The sequence below is a fragment of the Vulpes lagopus genome, chromosome 14, assembly GCF_018345385.1.
Source record: "Vulpes lagopus strain Blue_001 chromosome 14, ASM1834538v1, whole genome shotgun sequence".
In the NCBI taxonomy this organism is placed as follows: Eukaryota; Metazoa; Chordata; class Mammalia; order Carnivora; family Canidae; genus Vulpes; species Vulpes lagopus.
The window spans coordinates 18457394-18471409 of record NC_054837.1 but is presented as its reverse complement, the minus strand read 5'-3'; the positions used below and the strand labels follow the sequence as shown (position 1 = coordinate 18471409).

Here is a 14016-nt window from a genome sequence, read left to right as displayed (position 1 = left end):
CTTTACAGAAAAAGCTCCTTGGTCCTATTCTAGGGAAGGAGTTGCCCTCAGGCCGTTAGTCTACGATGTCTGAGTAGGTTCCTAAACGCCTCCAGAGAACCCTCCAGAACCAGACTGAGGAGCACTTGAGGAAGTGATGTGACTGGCCCCACCACTGTGGCCACTGGGCCTTGGGAAACCGTACTTAGAAGCACTGAGAAACACAGGGTTGGGGCTTGGGAGGGGCAGTCCCCGAACACCCCAGAAGGGTGGGGACCGACAGAGGGGTAAGTCTAGTCATCCTGAAATCTAGGGTATCTACAAAGTCCTTGCGCTGCTTAAAATACCTATTTCCTGATAATAAGCTGACATATCACACGCATTTTTCTATTTAAAGATACCGAGGAGGACGTATGAGAAAGGGAAGGGCCACGCAGAGACAAGCTCTGTGAGCATTTCTGGCAGCGCGTCCTCCGGGAACCGCACGCAGCTGGGCGTACCTGTTTATGCATCTCTACACCTGCTTTTCCGCTCTCGAGGCACGAGTGCTGCGTGTGCATTCAACATACGTGCGGCTTTCACGTCTGTGTCACACTCCGAGCAGCAGGTTTCCATTAGGATGGCACTTGGATGTTTTTTCCAGTGTTTCTCTCACATTGAGTATCATCGCTTTGAGCTCTGAAGGCATCTTTGGAGCATTGGGGGGGGCGGTTCCCGCCTGTAGAAGTAGAAACCCGCTCGCTTTGAATGCTTGAGTCCCACAGGTGTTAGGTGTCACGAGATGTGGTTTTACGGTCTTCTCGTGGACGACACGAGTCCGGATCCTCTTAGCGATCTTTGCTCTTCTGTGAGGCACATCCAGCCGCGCAGGCCTTACCTTGAAGTTGCTTCCCCGCCACGGAGTCACCCCTTCCCCTTACACAGAGCACTTGCTAGAATGCAGGGAAGACTCCCTGCATGCGGGCGCTCAGCCGGCACCACACAGGCCAGGCCTTGAGATAGGGGCTTATCTTCCGGCCACCTGGACCTGCCTCTGCCACCTACTCTGTGTGACCTTGAGCAAGGCACAGCCTCGCCTTGGGTCTCAGCTTCCCCCCAAGACTGCTCTGAGCGTTACGTGAGCTGATCTGATGCACAGCACCTGGCGTGTGCGGGAGCCAAGGCAATGCTAAGCGTCTGTATTACGAAGCTTTGCAGGCGAGGAAGCCGAGGCTCCGGAGAAGCGACCTGCCCACAGTCTCACAGCTGGTGGGAGGCCAGTTATCAGGCCTCTGGCCTTGCAGGTTGTCTCCCGTAGGGCCCTGCTCCTGGATGGTTTTCAGAGCTCACAGATGGCGTACAGGACCAGGGGTGGGTCTGTGGTGCAGTTTCCTTTTCCGCAGGCTGTGCCCGGCCCTCCTGAGACGCAGCTTGTGGCTGCATCTGACGCGGGGAGAAAGGGATGCATCTGCAGGATGTGGGGCTCTGCATCTGCACCACCCCCGCATGGCCAACCCACCCACCCCAGGCACCCCTGAAACAGAAGTTCTGTCATGGTGTACACCCACACAGTCTCCCCATTACTATTTTATTTTTTTCTTAAAGTTTGTATTTATTTGACAGAGAGAGAGAGAACACAAGCAGGCAGAGTGGCAGGCAGAGGCAGAGGGAGAAGCAGGCTCCACGCAGGGAGCCCCATGTGGGACTCGATCTCAAGACCCCAGGATCATGACCTGAGCTGAAGGCAGACGCCCAACTGACTGAGCCACCCAGGTGCCCCATCCCCATTATCATTTTACTTATATATTTTTAAAAGATTTTATTTATTTATTCATGAGAGACACAGAGAGTGAGGCAGAGGGAGAAGCAGGCTCCCTGCAGGGAGCCTGATAAGGAGCTTGATCCTGGGACTCCGGGATCACCCCCTGGGCCAGAGGCAGACAGACGCTCAACCACTGAGCCACTCAGGTGTCCCCCATTATCATTTTAGAACAACCTGTGTGTAAGGCAGGGTGTGAACCCCTTTCTGCATATGTCCTGCATCCCACCTTGTACGAAGCCACAGGCCAGACCCTGGGAGATGACGCCTTCCTTCACTCCCCTGAGAGCCCTGTGCTTTCTCACATCTCTTGGCCTTTGGTCTGTGCTGTCTGCCTGGGATGGCTTTAGCTTCCTCCTGGGCTGCCCACCCTCCTGGGTAGTGCACCCCTACTTGTCATCTCATGTACCCACTTCTTGGAAGGTTCTCTTGCCGGCTCCCTCCCCTACCAGGGTGGGTCAGGGGCCCCTCCTTGGCTCACCACAGGGTGACATTACGATGCCTCATGATCTGTTTACTTGTTCACCTGCTGGCTTCCCTGCCAGAGGAAGGGAGGGCCAGAGCCTGGAACTGCTTGCCTTTTGGACCTCAGAGCATCCAGCCCGGGATACTAGAATTGGCACAACCAGAGTCAGGATAGAGAAACAAAATAAGCAGATCTTGGGGCACCTGGGTGGCTCAGTGGTTGAGCATCTGCCTGTGGCTCAGGTCGTGATCCCGGGGTCCTGGGATCGAGTTCTGCATCGGGCTCCCTACAGACAGCCTTCTTCTTCCTCTATGTCTCTGCCTTTCTCTGTGTCTCTCATGAATAATAAATAATCTTTTTTTTTAATTTTTTTTATTTATTTATGATAGTCACACACACACAGAGAGAGAGGCAGAGACATAGGCAGAGGGAAAAGCAGGCTCCATGCACCAGGAGCCCGACGTGGGATTCGATCCCGGGTCTCCAGGATCGCGCCCTGGGCCAATGGCAGGCGCCAAACCGCTGCGCCACCCAGGGATCCCGAATAATAAATAATTAAAAAAAAAAAAAAAAAAAGCAGGTCTTGCCCCAGTGGAATTTGCAATGTAGCTCCAGTCACTGATTGTGGCGAAAAGGACCACCTGTGCACCTAGAGATGGATCTTGAAGGAATGGCCACGTCATATTTGCAGACCTCAGGAAGATCTGTGTTCCGTGGCTTCTCCCCCCACCCACCCCCCTGATTCCCTTCTTGGACAAGAACCTAGAACCATCCTTATCTGCATGCAGTCACTCCCTTCCTTCCAGGGTGGGGGCCCCTCACCTCGACTCTATGGCCGTGGCGTCATGCCTCTTCACCCAGCCCCCCCACCCCTCTCCCAGCAGAAAGCTGCCGTGTGGTTTTCAGCGTGCACCTGATTACCGGAACCCAAGAGTGATGTTGGGCCCAGCAGGGCCCTGTGTCCCACTACCCGCTCCATTTCAATCCACACTGTCACTGAGTTGTCACAAACAAGGGGGTGTGGGCCGTCACGTGGTTGTGTCTGAGTAACCACATTCTCGCTTCCTCCTTTGGTGCAGGCCGTTGAGGGTTGGCGGGGACTACGGCCGGGGTGCCACAGCAGTGCTCGGACAATCTGGGCCTGGTCCCTGTCGCCAAGGCAGAGAAGCTGCTTCTCCGGGGCCCAGAGGCAGCTGTCCCATGCTCTGCGGAGCATGGAGCACGGTAAGTACTGGCTCGCAAAACCACACTGGGTGGTGGCCCTGGGACCAGCAGGCCTGCGTGACAGCATGGGGCAGGCCAGGGCAGGACCCGAACTCCGAACTAGGGCCCCGGGGGCTCCGGATCAACATGGTGGCCTTATTCTGCTGCCATCTCTTCTGGATTCTGCTACCTCGACTTCCAGCCTCCCCACCATCCCCATCAGGTTTGCCCGCAGCCCCTGCCTGAGGAGGGGGGATTTATCAATTTGAAAAATCAGAGAAATCAGGAACATTTCTCTAGAAATCATGCTACCCCCTCCTCTCATGTGGGGCACAGGGAGGTGAAGAGATTTGCTCAGAGCGGTGCTGGGGTTGGGTCCAGGCGATTCTCGAAAGGGTGAGCTGGTGCAGGATGTGTCGAAGCCTCGTAGCTACAGATCCACAACAATATTGTCTCCAAAGTTACGTTCTTCACACTTTTTAAAAAGTCGAGGGGTGCCTGGGTGGCTCAGTCGGTTAAGCGGCTGCCTTTGGCTGGGGTCATGATCCTGGGGTCCTGGGATTGAGCCTCAAGTCAGAGTCCCTGCTCAGTGGAGAGCCTGCTTCTCCATCTCCCCATGCCACTCCCCCTGCTTGTGCTACACCCATCAACACCCATAGACAATGATCAGGGCTCCAGTCGCCTCGAATTCTCTTCCTCCTTCCTGGACTCTCTTCCTTTCCCATCTCTGACTTCCAGTCCCAGCCCCAAGACCAGGCCTCTCGGCGGGCGGGGAACTCAGGAGGTGATTCTCCTGGCCCCAGACCCCTCCGTGGCTTCCTCCGGGGCTTGCCTGGCCACACCCGAGATGGTAGATGCCTCCCTCATCAGACCTGGCCAGCAGCCAGGGCAGACTGAAACCCAGAGGGCAGAAGGGGCTGGACTGCCAGGCTGAGCACCCCCTGGGAAGCCTGGCCAGGCAGGAGCAGGGCCTTCAGAGGGGCTGGGGAATCTTCCAAGAATGCTGTGCCCCCTTTTCGCAGATGAGAAAATCGAGGCTCAGAAGGGAAAAGCAGCTGCCCATCGTGGCCTGGCTGGGAGGTGGCTGAGCTTGGACTTGCGGCGGCCCCATCTGGCTGCAGGACCCTCGTGGGGCCCAGCGTGACCCCAGCCTGACCCCGGTCCAGGTCCCTTGGTCCCCTTTGCTGAACCTGAGCAAGAAGTTGGTGGTGGGGCATGGGGCTCAGGCTGGAAGGACATAGGACGGCTGCAGTGTGTCTGTGTGTCTGTGTGCTTGTCCGTCTGCCTGTCTACACAGACAATTCTTCAGACAAGCATCAGGTGTTAAACTAAAACCAGGTGTAGTTCTCTTTAAATTCATTTGTGTAAATTATCTTGCCTCCTCTGTACCAGGCTGGGAAATTTGGGGTTGAGAAGGTGAAAGTTGGTGAGGGTTATTTTGATGAGGAGGGAGCAGAAAAAAATCTTAGCCATCACTGTGGCTTGTGCTCCTGCAAAGAGCTATGGAACAGTAAACAGGTGTATCTGCGGTATTAAAATGTGTGGGGACGGGTGGTCACTAGGTAAAGAACAAAAACAAAAACAAAAAACAATCTCAAAGGGCTCCTTGATGGGGGTCAGGGAAATGATGAGAAAAGCTCGGGATGTGCAGGATGGCAGGCCCAGTGCAAGAAGCTCTAAGGCGCATGTCCTGTGCACTTGCGGGTTGGTTGCTTGTCTCCCATTCACAGGTCCCCTCCTGCAACAGGCCTTTCATGAGCTCCCAAGGGTGCTGGGGACCCAGTTGAGACTGTGCCCTGTAAAAGCTTGCAGTGGGCAGCCACAGAGCCTGCGCTCCACTGGGCAAATGTCACAATGCCAGCTAAGTGCCTGTCCGCTAAGCCCTGGACATGGGGTGTGAGCAGCAAGACATCTGTGGTTCTGTCCTTTTGAAGTTGAGGGTCCAATGGGAATGAAGTTTTAGACAGTAAACAATACTTTAAGCGGTTTAAACAATGGGAATGACTAGTAGTGCCTGAGCAACCCAGGATGGCTTCTTGGAGAAGGTGCCTATTTGCTCAGCTCTGGAGAATGGATGAAATAGAAGGCTGTGACTGTGAGGTGCATCTGGAGCGAGAGCACCCAGATTCAAGTTCCTGAGCCCTCGCTTACTGGGTACGTGACTCTAGATGCCAAGAGGGTCTCGGTTTCCCCATCTTTCACATGCGGGTCACAGAGGAGGTGGTAGGGCCTGACTGAACTAATGATTCATGCATAGCTCTTAGATCAGTCTCTGGAACATGGTCTACACTTGATACCTGTGGTTTGCAAACCAGGGATGGCCTGGGGCTTGCTGTGGAGATGGTTTTTTAGGACTCTCCATTCCGGCCTTCTCTGACTGTCAAGATTAGAAGCGTGTCAAAGCTATTCCAGGGTGGGGGATTTTTCAGGGATATGGCCCTGAATGCAGAAGGACAAAGATAACACATGGCCATTATTGAGCACTTACCGTGCTAAACACTCAACCTGAACCAGCTCACTTCAACCCACAGCCACCCCACGAAGTGTATGGGCTATGATTGTCCTTTGATCCCAGATGAGGAATCTGTGGCCCAGAGAGGGGAGTTCAGCTGCCCCAGGTCACACAGCTTGTGCGTGCCAGACCTGGGCCTGGATCTGGTTTGATACTGGATCAGTTGGGCCGAGAACTGCCCTGGAGCCCTGGGGTACACCTGGGCCTCGGTTTGACCTACTTATTGATTTGGAGCCTCCTCTTCTCTTGGCTGGCAGCTCAACCCCATGCCCTGAGATGCTCAGTCTTTCTTTCTTTCTTTCTTTCTTTCTTTCTTTCTTTCTTCTTCTTTCTTTCTTTCTTTCTTTCTTCTTTCTTTTTTTTTTTTAATATAGGGGGAAAGCTTATTAACTTTGGGCTGGTAATGATTTCTTGGATATGTTTCTTTTTTTTTAAATTTTATTTATTTATGATAGTCACACAGAGAGAGAGAGAGTCAGAGACATAGGCAGAGGGAGAAGCAGGCTCCATGCACCGGGAGCCCGACGTGGGACTCGATCCCGGGTCTCCAGGATCGAGCCCTGGGCCAAAGGCAGGTGCCAAACCGCTGCGCCAGCCAGGGATCCCTCTTTCTTTCTTTTCTTTCTTTCTTTCTTTCTTTCTTTCTTTCTTTCTTTCTTTCTTTCTTTCTTTTTCTTTCTCTCTCTCTCTCTTTCTCTCTCTCTCTCTTTTTCTTTTTTTTTTAAGATTTTATTCATTTATGTGAGAGGGAGAGAGAGTGCCGAGCAGAGGGGAGGGGAGGGGAGGGGCAGAGGCAGAGGGAGGAGCAGACTCCCCGCTGAGCAGAAAGCCCACCATGGCCTGGATCCCAGGACTCGGGGATCCGATCACCATCACGACGTGAGCTGAAGGCAGATGCTTAGCTGACCGAGCCACCCAGGTGCCCTGATGCTCAGTCCTTCTGATCCTCTGCTTCCAAACCCTTGAATGCCGGGATTCCCGGATCCAAGATTCTGAATGGGGGTCCCAAGCTTCTTGGAGCGCCCTGGTGTCTTTCCTGGGCGTCCCGGGGCGGCCGCGGGCTCCCTGTCTGGAGCAGGGTACAGCGGCCTGGGTGGCGCAAGGGCAGAGCAACCTGGTTTTAGGCTAAGGGACAGGAAATGAGCCGCATCTGACCTACCGTGTTAGGCAAGCAGGAAGACAGATGCGATGTAGCAGCTCTCTGCCCCTCTCCCAGCGCCCCTCTCCTGTGGGGAGTGACTGTTCCTGCTCTGGGGGCAGAAAGGCATAAGAGGAGGCGGCTTCACCCTTCTGGGCCTCGCTGTCCTGCCCCGCACGGTGGCCATGGCCGTGGGGAAGGGTCCACCTCGCTGCCCTCACTGGGTCACACACTTGTCTCAGCAGATACTGAGGCTCCCTGCCACCTGCGGGACACAGCGCTCGCCCCTCTCCCTGCCACCTGCGCAGCCTGGCTCGTGGCCGTGGGGTCTGTGGTCCTTCTTCCCTGAAGCCCGTGAGATGACAGCCACCAGGCTGGGGTGACCGGCCGGCCTGGCTTGCCTGGCGCCCAGGTATGGGGCTGAGAGGTTTTCAGCACTTAACAACAGGAACATCCTGGGCGAGACGGTCTCCCTAAATAGACCTGGGCTGGGAGATGGGGCTTTCCTGGGGTGCCCTGTCTTATCTCAACACACAGTGGAGGGGGGGTCTCTGCTCTCACTCAGGTCCTGCAGCATCCTCACTGCTCCTGGCAGGAGGGGGAGGTAGGGAGGCTGTCGCATCCACCTCCCCGACTCTGAGCTCATTCCTCTGCATCTCTGTCCACAGCCCCGAAAAGACTCCCCCAGTAAAACACCCCCTGCTGGGTGCCAGCTATGGGGGACCTTCCCTGCAGCATGTAATTTGATTCTCAGGACCAGACTTTGAAGCAAGGCCGTCCATTTTACAGATAGGGAAACTGAGGCAACCTGCTCAGGTTACAAACACAGCTGCTGAGTGGTCTCTCCTCCAAGCTGCCTCTGCATGCAGGGGATGGTGGGGACGCGCACAGGGAGAGGGCAGTCACTGGGGAGAGCCCCTTCCATGCCTTCCTTCCCAGCCTCTGGGCTGCAGAAAGTCAGGTCCTGGGTACCTGGGTGGCTGGGGGTGGGGGTAAGCTTCTGCCTTCAGCTCAGGTCGTGGTCCCAGGGTCCCAGAATCAAGCCCCACGTCATGCTCCCTGCTCCGCGGGGAGCCTACCTCTTCCTCTGCCTGTCTCTGCCTCTTCCTCTCTCTCTCTGTCTCTCATGAATAAATAAATAAAAATCTTTAAAAAATAAAAAGGTCCTGAATCATCAAGGTGCCTCCTTCAGCCAGGAACCAGTGGGTGGGGCCTTTGTTCTCGTCCCCACCCTCCCTGTTTCCAGGAAGTGCTGAGGGCTCTGCCTTCCAGGAACCGAGAACTGCCTCAGTGGGGGTGGTGGGTATAAGTCTTCATGATTTTGAAATACGGACCCAACCTGGTGGCTTCTTCTTAAAATCCACCCTGCTCCTCCCCCAGGAAAGCAGGGCCAAGGTTACCCCCAAGCAGGAACTCCACCCGTGTGCAAAGACACTCTGCCTCCTAAAGGCAGGTTGGGAGGCAAAGAATGTGTGTGTGTGTGTGTGTGTGTGTGTCTGTGATGCATTTATTAAGCACCTACTGCAAGCCTGGACATTCAAGTCCATCATCTTGTTGCATTTCCTTAACAGCTGGATGAGATAGAGGCAGATAGTTATCCCCACTTTACAGATGAGAAAATTGAGGCTGAGAAATTCAAGGTCCTACAGCTTACAAGGAACAGAGCTAGGACCTGAACATCTTTGTGTCTCACCCCAAGGACTGTGTTCTCAATCCCATGCCCTGAATAGCACCTGGTACAAATGGGACTGACCTTTCTGGATGAGATAGCTTTCAAGGTATTTTTTTTTTTTTTTAGATTTACTTGTTTATTTGAGGGGGGAGGGGCAAAGAGAGGGGGAGAGAAAATCTCAAGCAGACTCCCCCCTGAACTCGGAGCTGACACAGGGCTCCATCCCAGGACCCTGAGGTCATGACATGACCCAAAACCAAGAGTCAGATGCTTAACCGACCAAGCCACCCATGATTTTTTTCTTTATTTGATACAGAGAAAGAGAGAGAGAAAGAACGGGGGGAGGGGCAGAGGGAGAAGCAGACTCCTCACTGAGCAGGGAGCCCAGCGTGACGCAGAACTCGATCCCAGAACCTTGAGATCATGACTTGAGCCAAAGGCAGACACTTAACCAACAGAGCAACCCAGGGACCCCTCCATGGTGATTTTTGGATAACTATTTCTTTTACTTTTTTTAAAAAGTGTTTTTCTCATAAATATACTATTTTCCAACAAGAAAGAAAAAGGGCAGACCTGCAGAAGGAGAAAACACAACAGACTTCAGCTCAAACAGCAGAGCCTGAGATTAATTTTTAGTGTATTTGTCAATTTCAAAAACTCACTAGTGGAATAAAGAGCTTAATACAGGTATGCAAAAAGGAAGACCCCAAGAGGTTTTCACCCAGGTGCCTTAAGGTCCTCTTTGTTCTTACTCTGCCTTCCTTCTCTCATCTGGGTCCCCAGCCACAGACACAATAAGCGAAGATCTCTTCCAAGGCTTTGCTCCCTCTGCCCCCTCAGCCAGGTCAGGTTTCTCCACAAAGTCTTCCTGAATTGTCATTGGGTTCCAGTCTGATCTCTGCCACTTGCCAGCTGTGTGCCTTCAGGCAAGTTGCTTTACTTCTCTGAGCCTTATCCCTCCATAGTAAAATGAAGATAATCGTAAAGGCCTGATGTGTCTGGTGCAAATATCATAAAGTTTGGCTTAAGAAATTATTTTAAGGGATGCCCGGTGGCTCAATCAGTTGAGCATCTGCTTTTGGCTCAGGTCATTATCCTCAGGTCCTGGTATCAAGACCCACATCAGGCTCCCTGCTCGGTGGGGAGTCTGTTTCTCCCTCTCCCTCTGCCACTACAACCTCTTGTGCTTTCTCTCTCTCTCTCAATTAAATAAATAAAATATTAAAAATTATTTTAGGACATGATCAGACTGGGGATTGAGTTGAGCCTAGAAATTCAGGGGCTTACGAGTAAGTTATAGTCACTCAAGCACTGATGAGCAACTGGTCTCTGCTCTGAATTATGTGAAGTACAAGGAAAAGTATGGGAAATGATCTGGGCTCTGCCCCCGACAGAGTGGGATTGCATGCTGCTGGGTCTGTTATGTCCGAGGAAACCAGGAATACCCGAATCCTGGCCCAGAACACAGCTGTCACTCACCACAGGATCCTTAAGTGCATGATTCTGAATCCCATGAACAACCAACCAGGGCCAGGGGGAGCATAAGAAGAGGGAGAGCCATCAAAAAAGCAGGGGCGCTCGCAATGCCAGGAAGAAGGACCAAGGAGATGACTGCAGGGAGTGGCTCTGCCCTCTCTGGCTGCTGGTCAAGGGGCTGAAGGGTCACAGCAGAATGGCCCCCAGGCGGGTGAGATGACTGCCAACTCCCTGAGGGCAGGACTGGTCTGAAGAGGTGAGAGGTTTCTCCTGGCTGTGGATGGTATAGCTGATGGCTCTGGGCCCTGGAGGACTTACAGGAGAGGCTTACTGATGGAGCCAAAGTAGCTGCCCTTTGCTGGGGCTTGCAATGGGAACAAAGTTTGAAGGGCTCCGTAGGTAGGCATTACCTGCTTCAACCTCACAATAAACTATGAGGTAGGTACTGTCATCCGAGTTGTGTAAGAGAGGACAGAAGGGGACAGACCAAGCAGAGACACCGAGAGAGGATGGGAAAAACTGAGAATCTGAGGAACAGGCCAGATAGGCTGCCACATAGGGTGGGAGCCAAGACGAAGGAAAGCAGAGCAGAGGGACACGGAGAGATGGGTCAGGAACGGACTCCAAAGGCCTCAAGTGTCCAAACAAGCAGCTTTATCCTGTAGACTTGTGGTCTCCAAACTCTTTGGCTCATGGACCCCATCGGTGGACAACGCATGTACATTGATCTATCTATGAATTGTAAGCAGGTACCGCTGGGCTCATGATAGATTAGAAATGTGTGCAAAAATTGAAATCGCAAAGGGGTGACATAACAATATAACTCGAAGCTCTAAGAGTTTCTTTCTATACCCCAGTGGCCTGCCTTGCCCACAATTTTAAAGTTTTAATCAAAAAGGAGAGGAAGGCAAAAACTATGTCTATGCACCGTAAAAGGAGAGTTGCAGAGCCCTCTGGATGGATCTATTCATGTGGAGAAACAATAACAGCTGCTGTTTGCTGGGGAGCTACTGTGCACTGGGTCAGGAGGGTGCTGAACGCTAAGTGCCTGCCCCAGATCAGACATAGTCCAGGATTGCAGTAGAGGGTGCTTGGCAGGCCCGGGGGGAAGCTGTCCTGATGTCCTTCTGTCCGTGTCTCCCTCCAGGTGCCATGCCTCTGCAAGTCCTCCTGCTTCTGGTTTTGCTGGGCTCTGGCGACAGCCTCCAGCCGTGGGAGATACAGCGGAGTGGGACGGAGGAGGCCCCAGAGCTCCTGCTTGCCCGGGGCAGGAGGCAAGTGGATGAGGAGCTAGAACTGGACGTATATGACTACGCCATAGTAGGCACAGACGCCCCAGAGTTTCTCACCCCTGAGTCTGTGCCCCTGACCCCTAAACTTCTGGCTGAGATGGCAATGTTGGGGCAGAGGAATTCTACGGGGCATGGAACTCCAGAGCCAGCCACTCTGGAGGCGGCCACAGGGGACTCTGCTGGCCTGGACGCAGGAGGGGTGACCATGGGGAACCTGAGCATGGAAGTGGCCACACAGGGGATTCCTGTCACACTGGACTTTCTGACCGAAGAACCGGCCACTACACTGCTTCCCACCACGGAGACTCCACTCACAGAGGGGGCTCCAACCACAGAGCTGGCCACCACTGAGGTCCTGTCCACAGAGCCAGCAGCCACAGAGGCACTGACCACGCAACCGGCGGCCACGGAGGCCCAGTCCATGGAGCCTATAGTCATGGGGACCCTGTCCACGGGGCCAGAAGTCACGGAGGCCCTGACCACGCAACCCGTAGCCACGGAGGCCCAGTCCATGGAGCCTATTGTCATGGGGACCCTGTCCACGGGGCCAGAAGTCACGGAGGCCCTGACCACGCAACCCGTAGCCACGGAGGCCCAGTCCATGGAGCCTATTGTCATGGGGACCCTGTCCACGGGGCCAGAAGCCACAGACGCCCTGTCCACAGAGCCCGCTGCCACAAAGGCCCCGTCCACAGATCCAGCCACCATGAAGGGCCCGTCCACGGCACCTGCCTCCACAGGGCACCTAACCACAGTCCTTGTGCCCTCTGATCCTCAAAACAGCACTAATGTGACAGGAGGCGATTTGTCTGATGCCTTCATCAAACGATGGAAAAATAGTCAGGGCCTGCCCCCCCAGAGCTCCGCGGTGCCGCCCCCCGCGGAGGGCCCGGACCGCATCCCCGTGAAGCAGTGCCTGCTGGCCATCCTCGTCCTGGCCCTGGTCGCCACGACCTTCCTCGTGTGCACCGTAGTGCTGGCCGTCCGCCTCTCCCGCAAGACTCACATGTACCCCGTGCGCGGTTACTCCCCCACCGAGATGGTCTGCATCTCATCCCTGCTGCCCGAGGGGGGCGAAGCGCCCACTGCGGCGGCCAACGGGGGCCTGCCCAACGCCAAGAGCCAGGGCCTGAGGGCGGAGCCCAGGGAGGGCCGGGATGGGGACGACCTCACCTTGCAGAGCTTCCTCCCTTAAGGCCTCCACCTCCACCACCCAAGCGCCCCCTGGCCTCTGCAGCCTTCCCAGGCCCCCTCCGGGCCACCGTTGAGGGAGCAGAACCTGGGAGCTTTAGGACAGGGCGGTTGCCCCCCAGGACGTGAAGCAGCTGAACTCCCACAGCCAAAGCAGGACCGGTGAGCGGTGGGCGAGCCACCTTGCTCTCCCTCCTGCCTCCCTGGCTCACGCCTGGCCGGGCTCCCTCTAGGGCCTCCGCCGCTGAGGTCTCGTCCCGGTGCACCAAGGAAGACCCAGAGTCTTCTGGTGGCTGTGGTCACCATACAGGAAGGAGGCTTTGGGGGGAGAAGTGCCAGGTTCCTGAGGCCATTCCTGGTCACCCCTGCCCCCCACTGGGAGGCAGTTTGGGTTTTCTTGGGTATCTCTCAAGGGAACCCAGGGTGAGATCCTAGCCCATGGGGTCTGGGGTGGGCTTGGAGAGCCCAGGGCTCTATCCTTCTTTGGGACCATGTGTACCAATGGGCTTCCTTCAGGAGTAACCCCCATCCTGCCCTCTCTCAACTGCTCCTGTGTCCACATTTTAAGGTGGACTCTGACTTGCTCACTCCCCAGCCCAGGGCCTGGCACAGACCCTCAATAAATCTTTGATGAACAAATGATGGCAGAAAGTTTCAGGGTATCGGGGTGACTCCTCCTGGTGGGGAGCTGGTCCTTTGGGGCCCACAGACTTTTCCTTAAATGGCCGAACATATTGTACGCTTTGCAGACCACGTGGTCTCAGCTGCAACTTCTCAGCCCCACGGGTCCTCGTAGGTGGAATGTGGTGATGGGACAATGTGTCACAAACGAAGAAGGGGTTGGCTGGGTTCTAATAAAACTTGATTTCCAAACAGGCAGCCGGCTGGATTAGGCTCTGTGTTTGCTGACCCCTGATTTAAGCACTGGGGGACCAGATGGTCCGGTTTGTGTGGGACTTTGTGTGATTTTAATGCTGGGAGCCCCGGGTTGGGGGAAACTCTTCAGCCCCAGCAAATGGGGACAGTCCGCCGCCCTATTCAAGCAACACTCACCGTGTGCCCACCTTACGCAGTTGGACCCACACTGATCCCAAGGGGCAGATCCGAAAGTCAAGGCTTCCCTAGTGGCTTCCCCAGTGGCCAAGCCGGGATTCAGACCCGGGATCTTCCACCTCCCGATGCTTTTCTGTCACTTTGGTATCAGGAGAAGGACGGGAGGCTTCAGGCACACGGTTCAACCTTCTGGGAGAGGAATGCAGCTCACCTTGCAGGACTTTCTCTCTTCTAGA

The 14016-nt window shown here is 54.8% G+C and overlaps 1 protein-coding gene across 1 annotated transcript; it reads left to right on the top strand.

Annotated features, from left to right (window-relative positions):
* Positions 1-374: 374 nt before the first annotated feature.
* SELPLG (selectin P ligand) lies at positions 375-13600 on the top strand. The gene is made up of 3 exons (XM_041728778.1): positions 375-586; positions 3323-3467; positions 11392-13600. The coding sequence occupies exons 2-3, from the start codon at positions 3458-3460 to the stop codon at positions 12729-12731; spliced, it is 1350 nt and encodes a 449-aa protein (XP_041584712.1). The 5' UTR covers positions 375-586; positions 3323-3457; the 3' UTR covers positions 12732-13600.
* Positions 13601-14016: the final 416 nt, after the last annotated feature.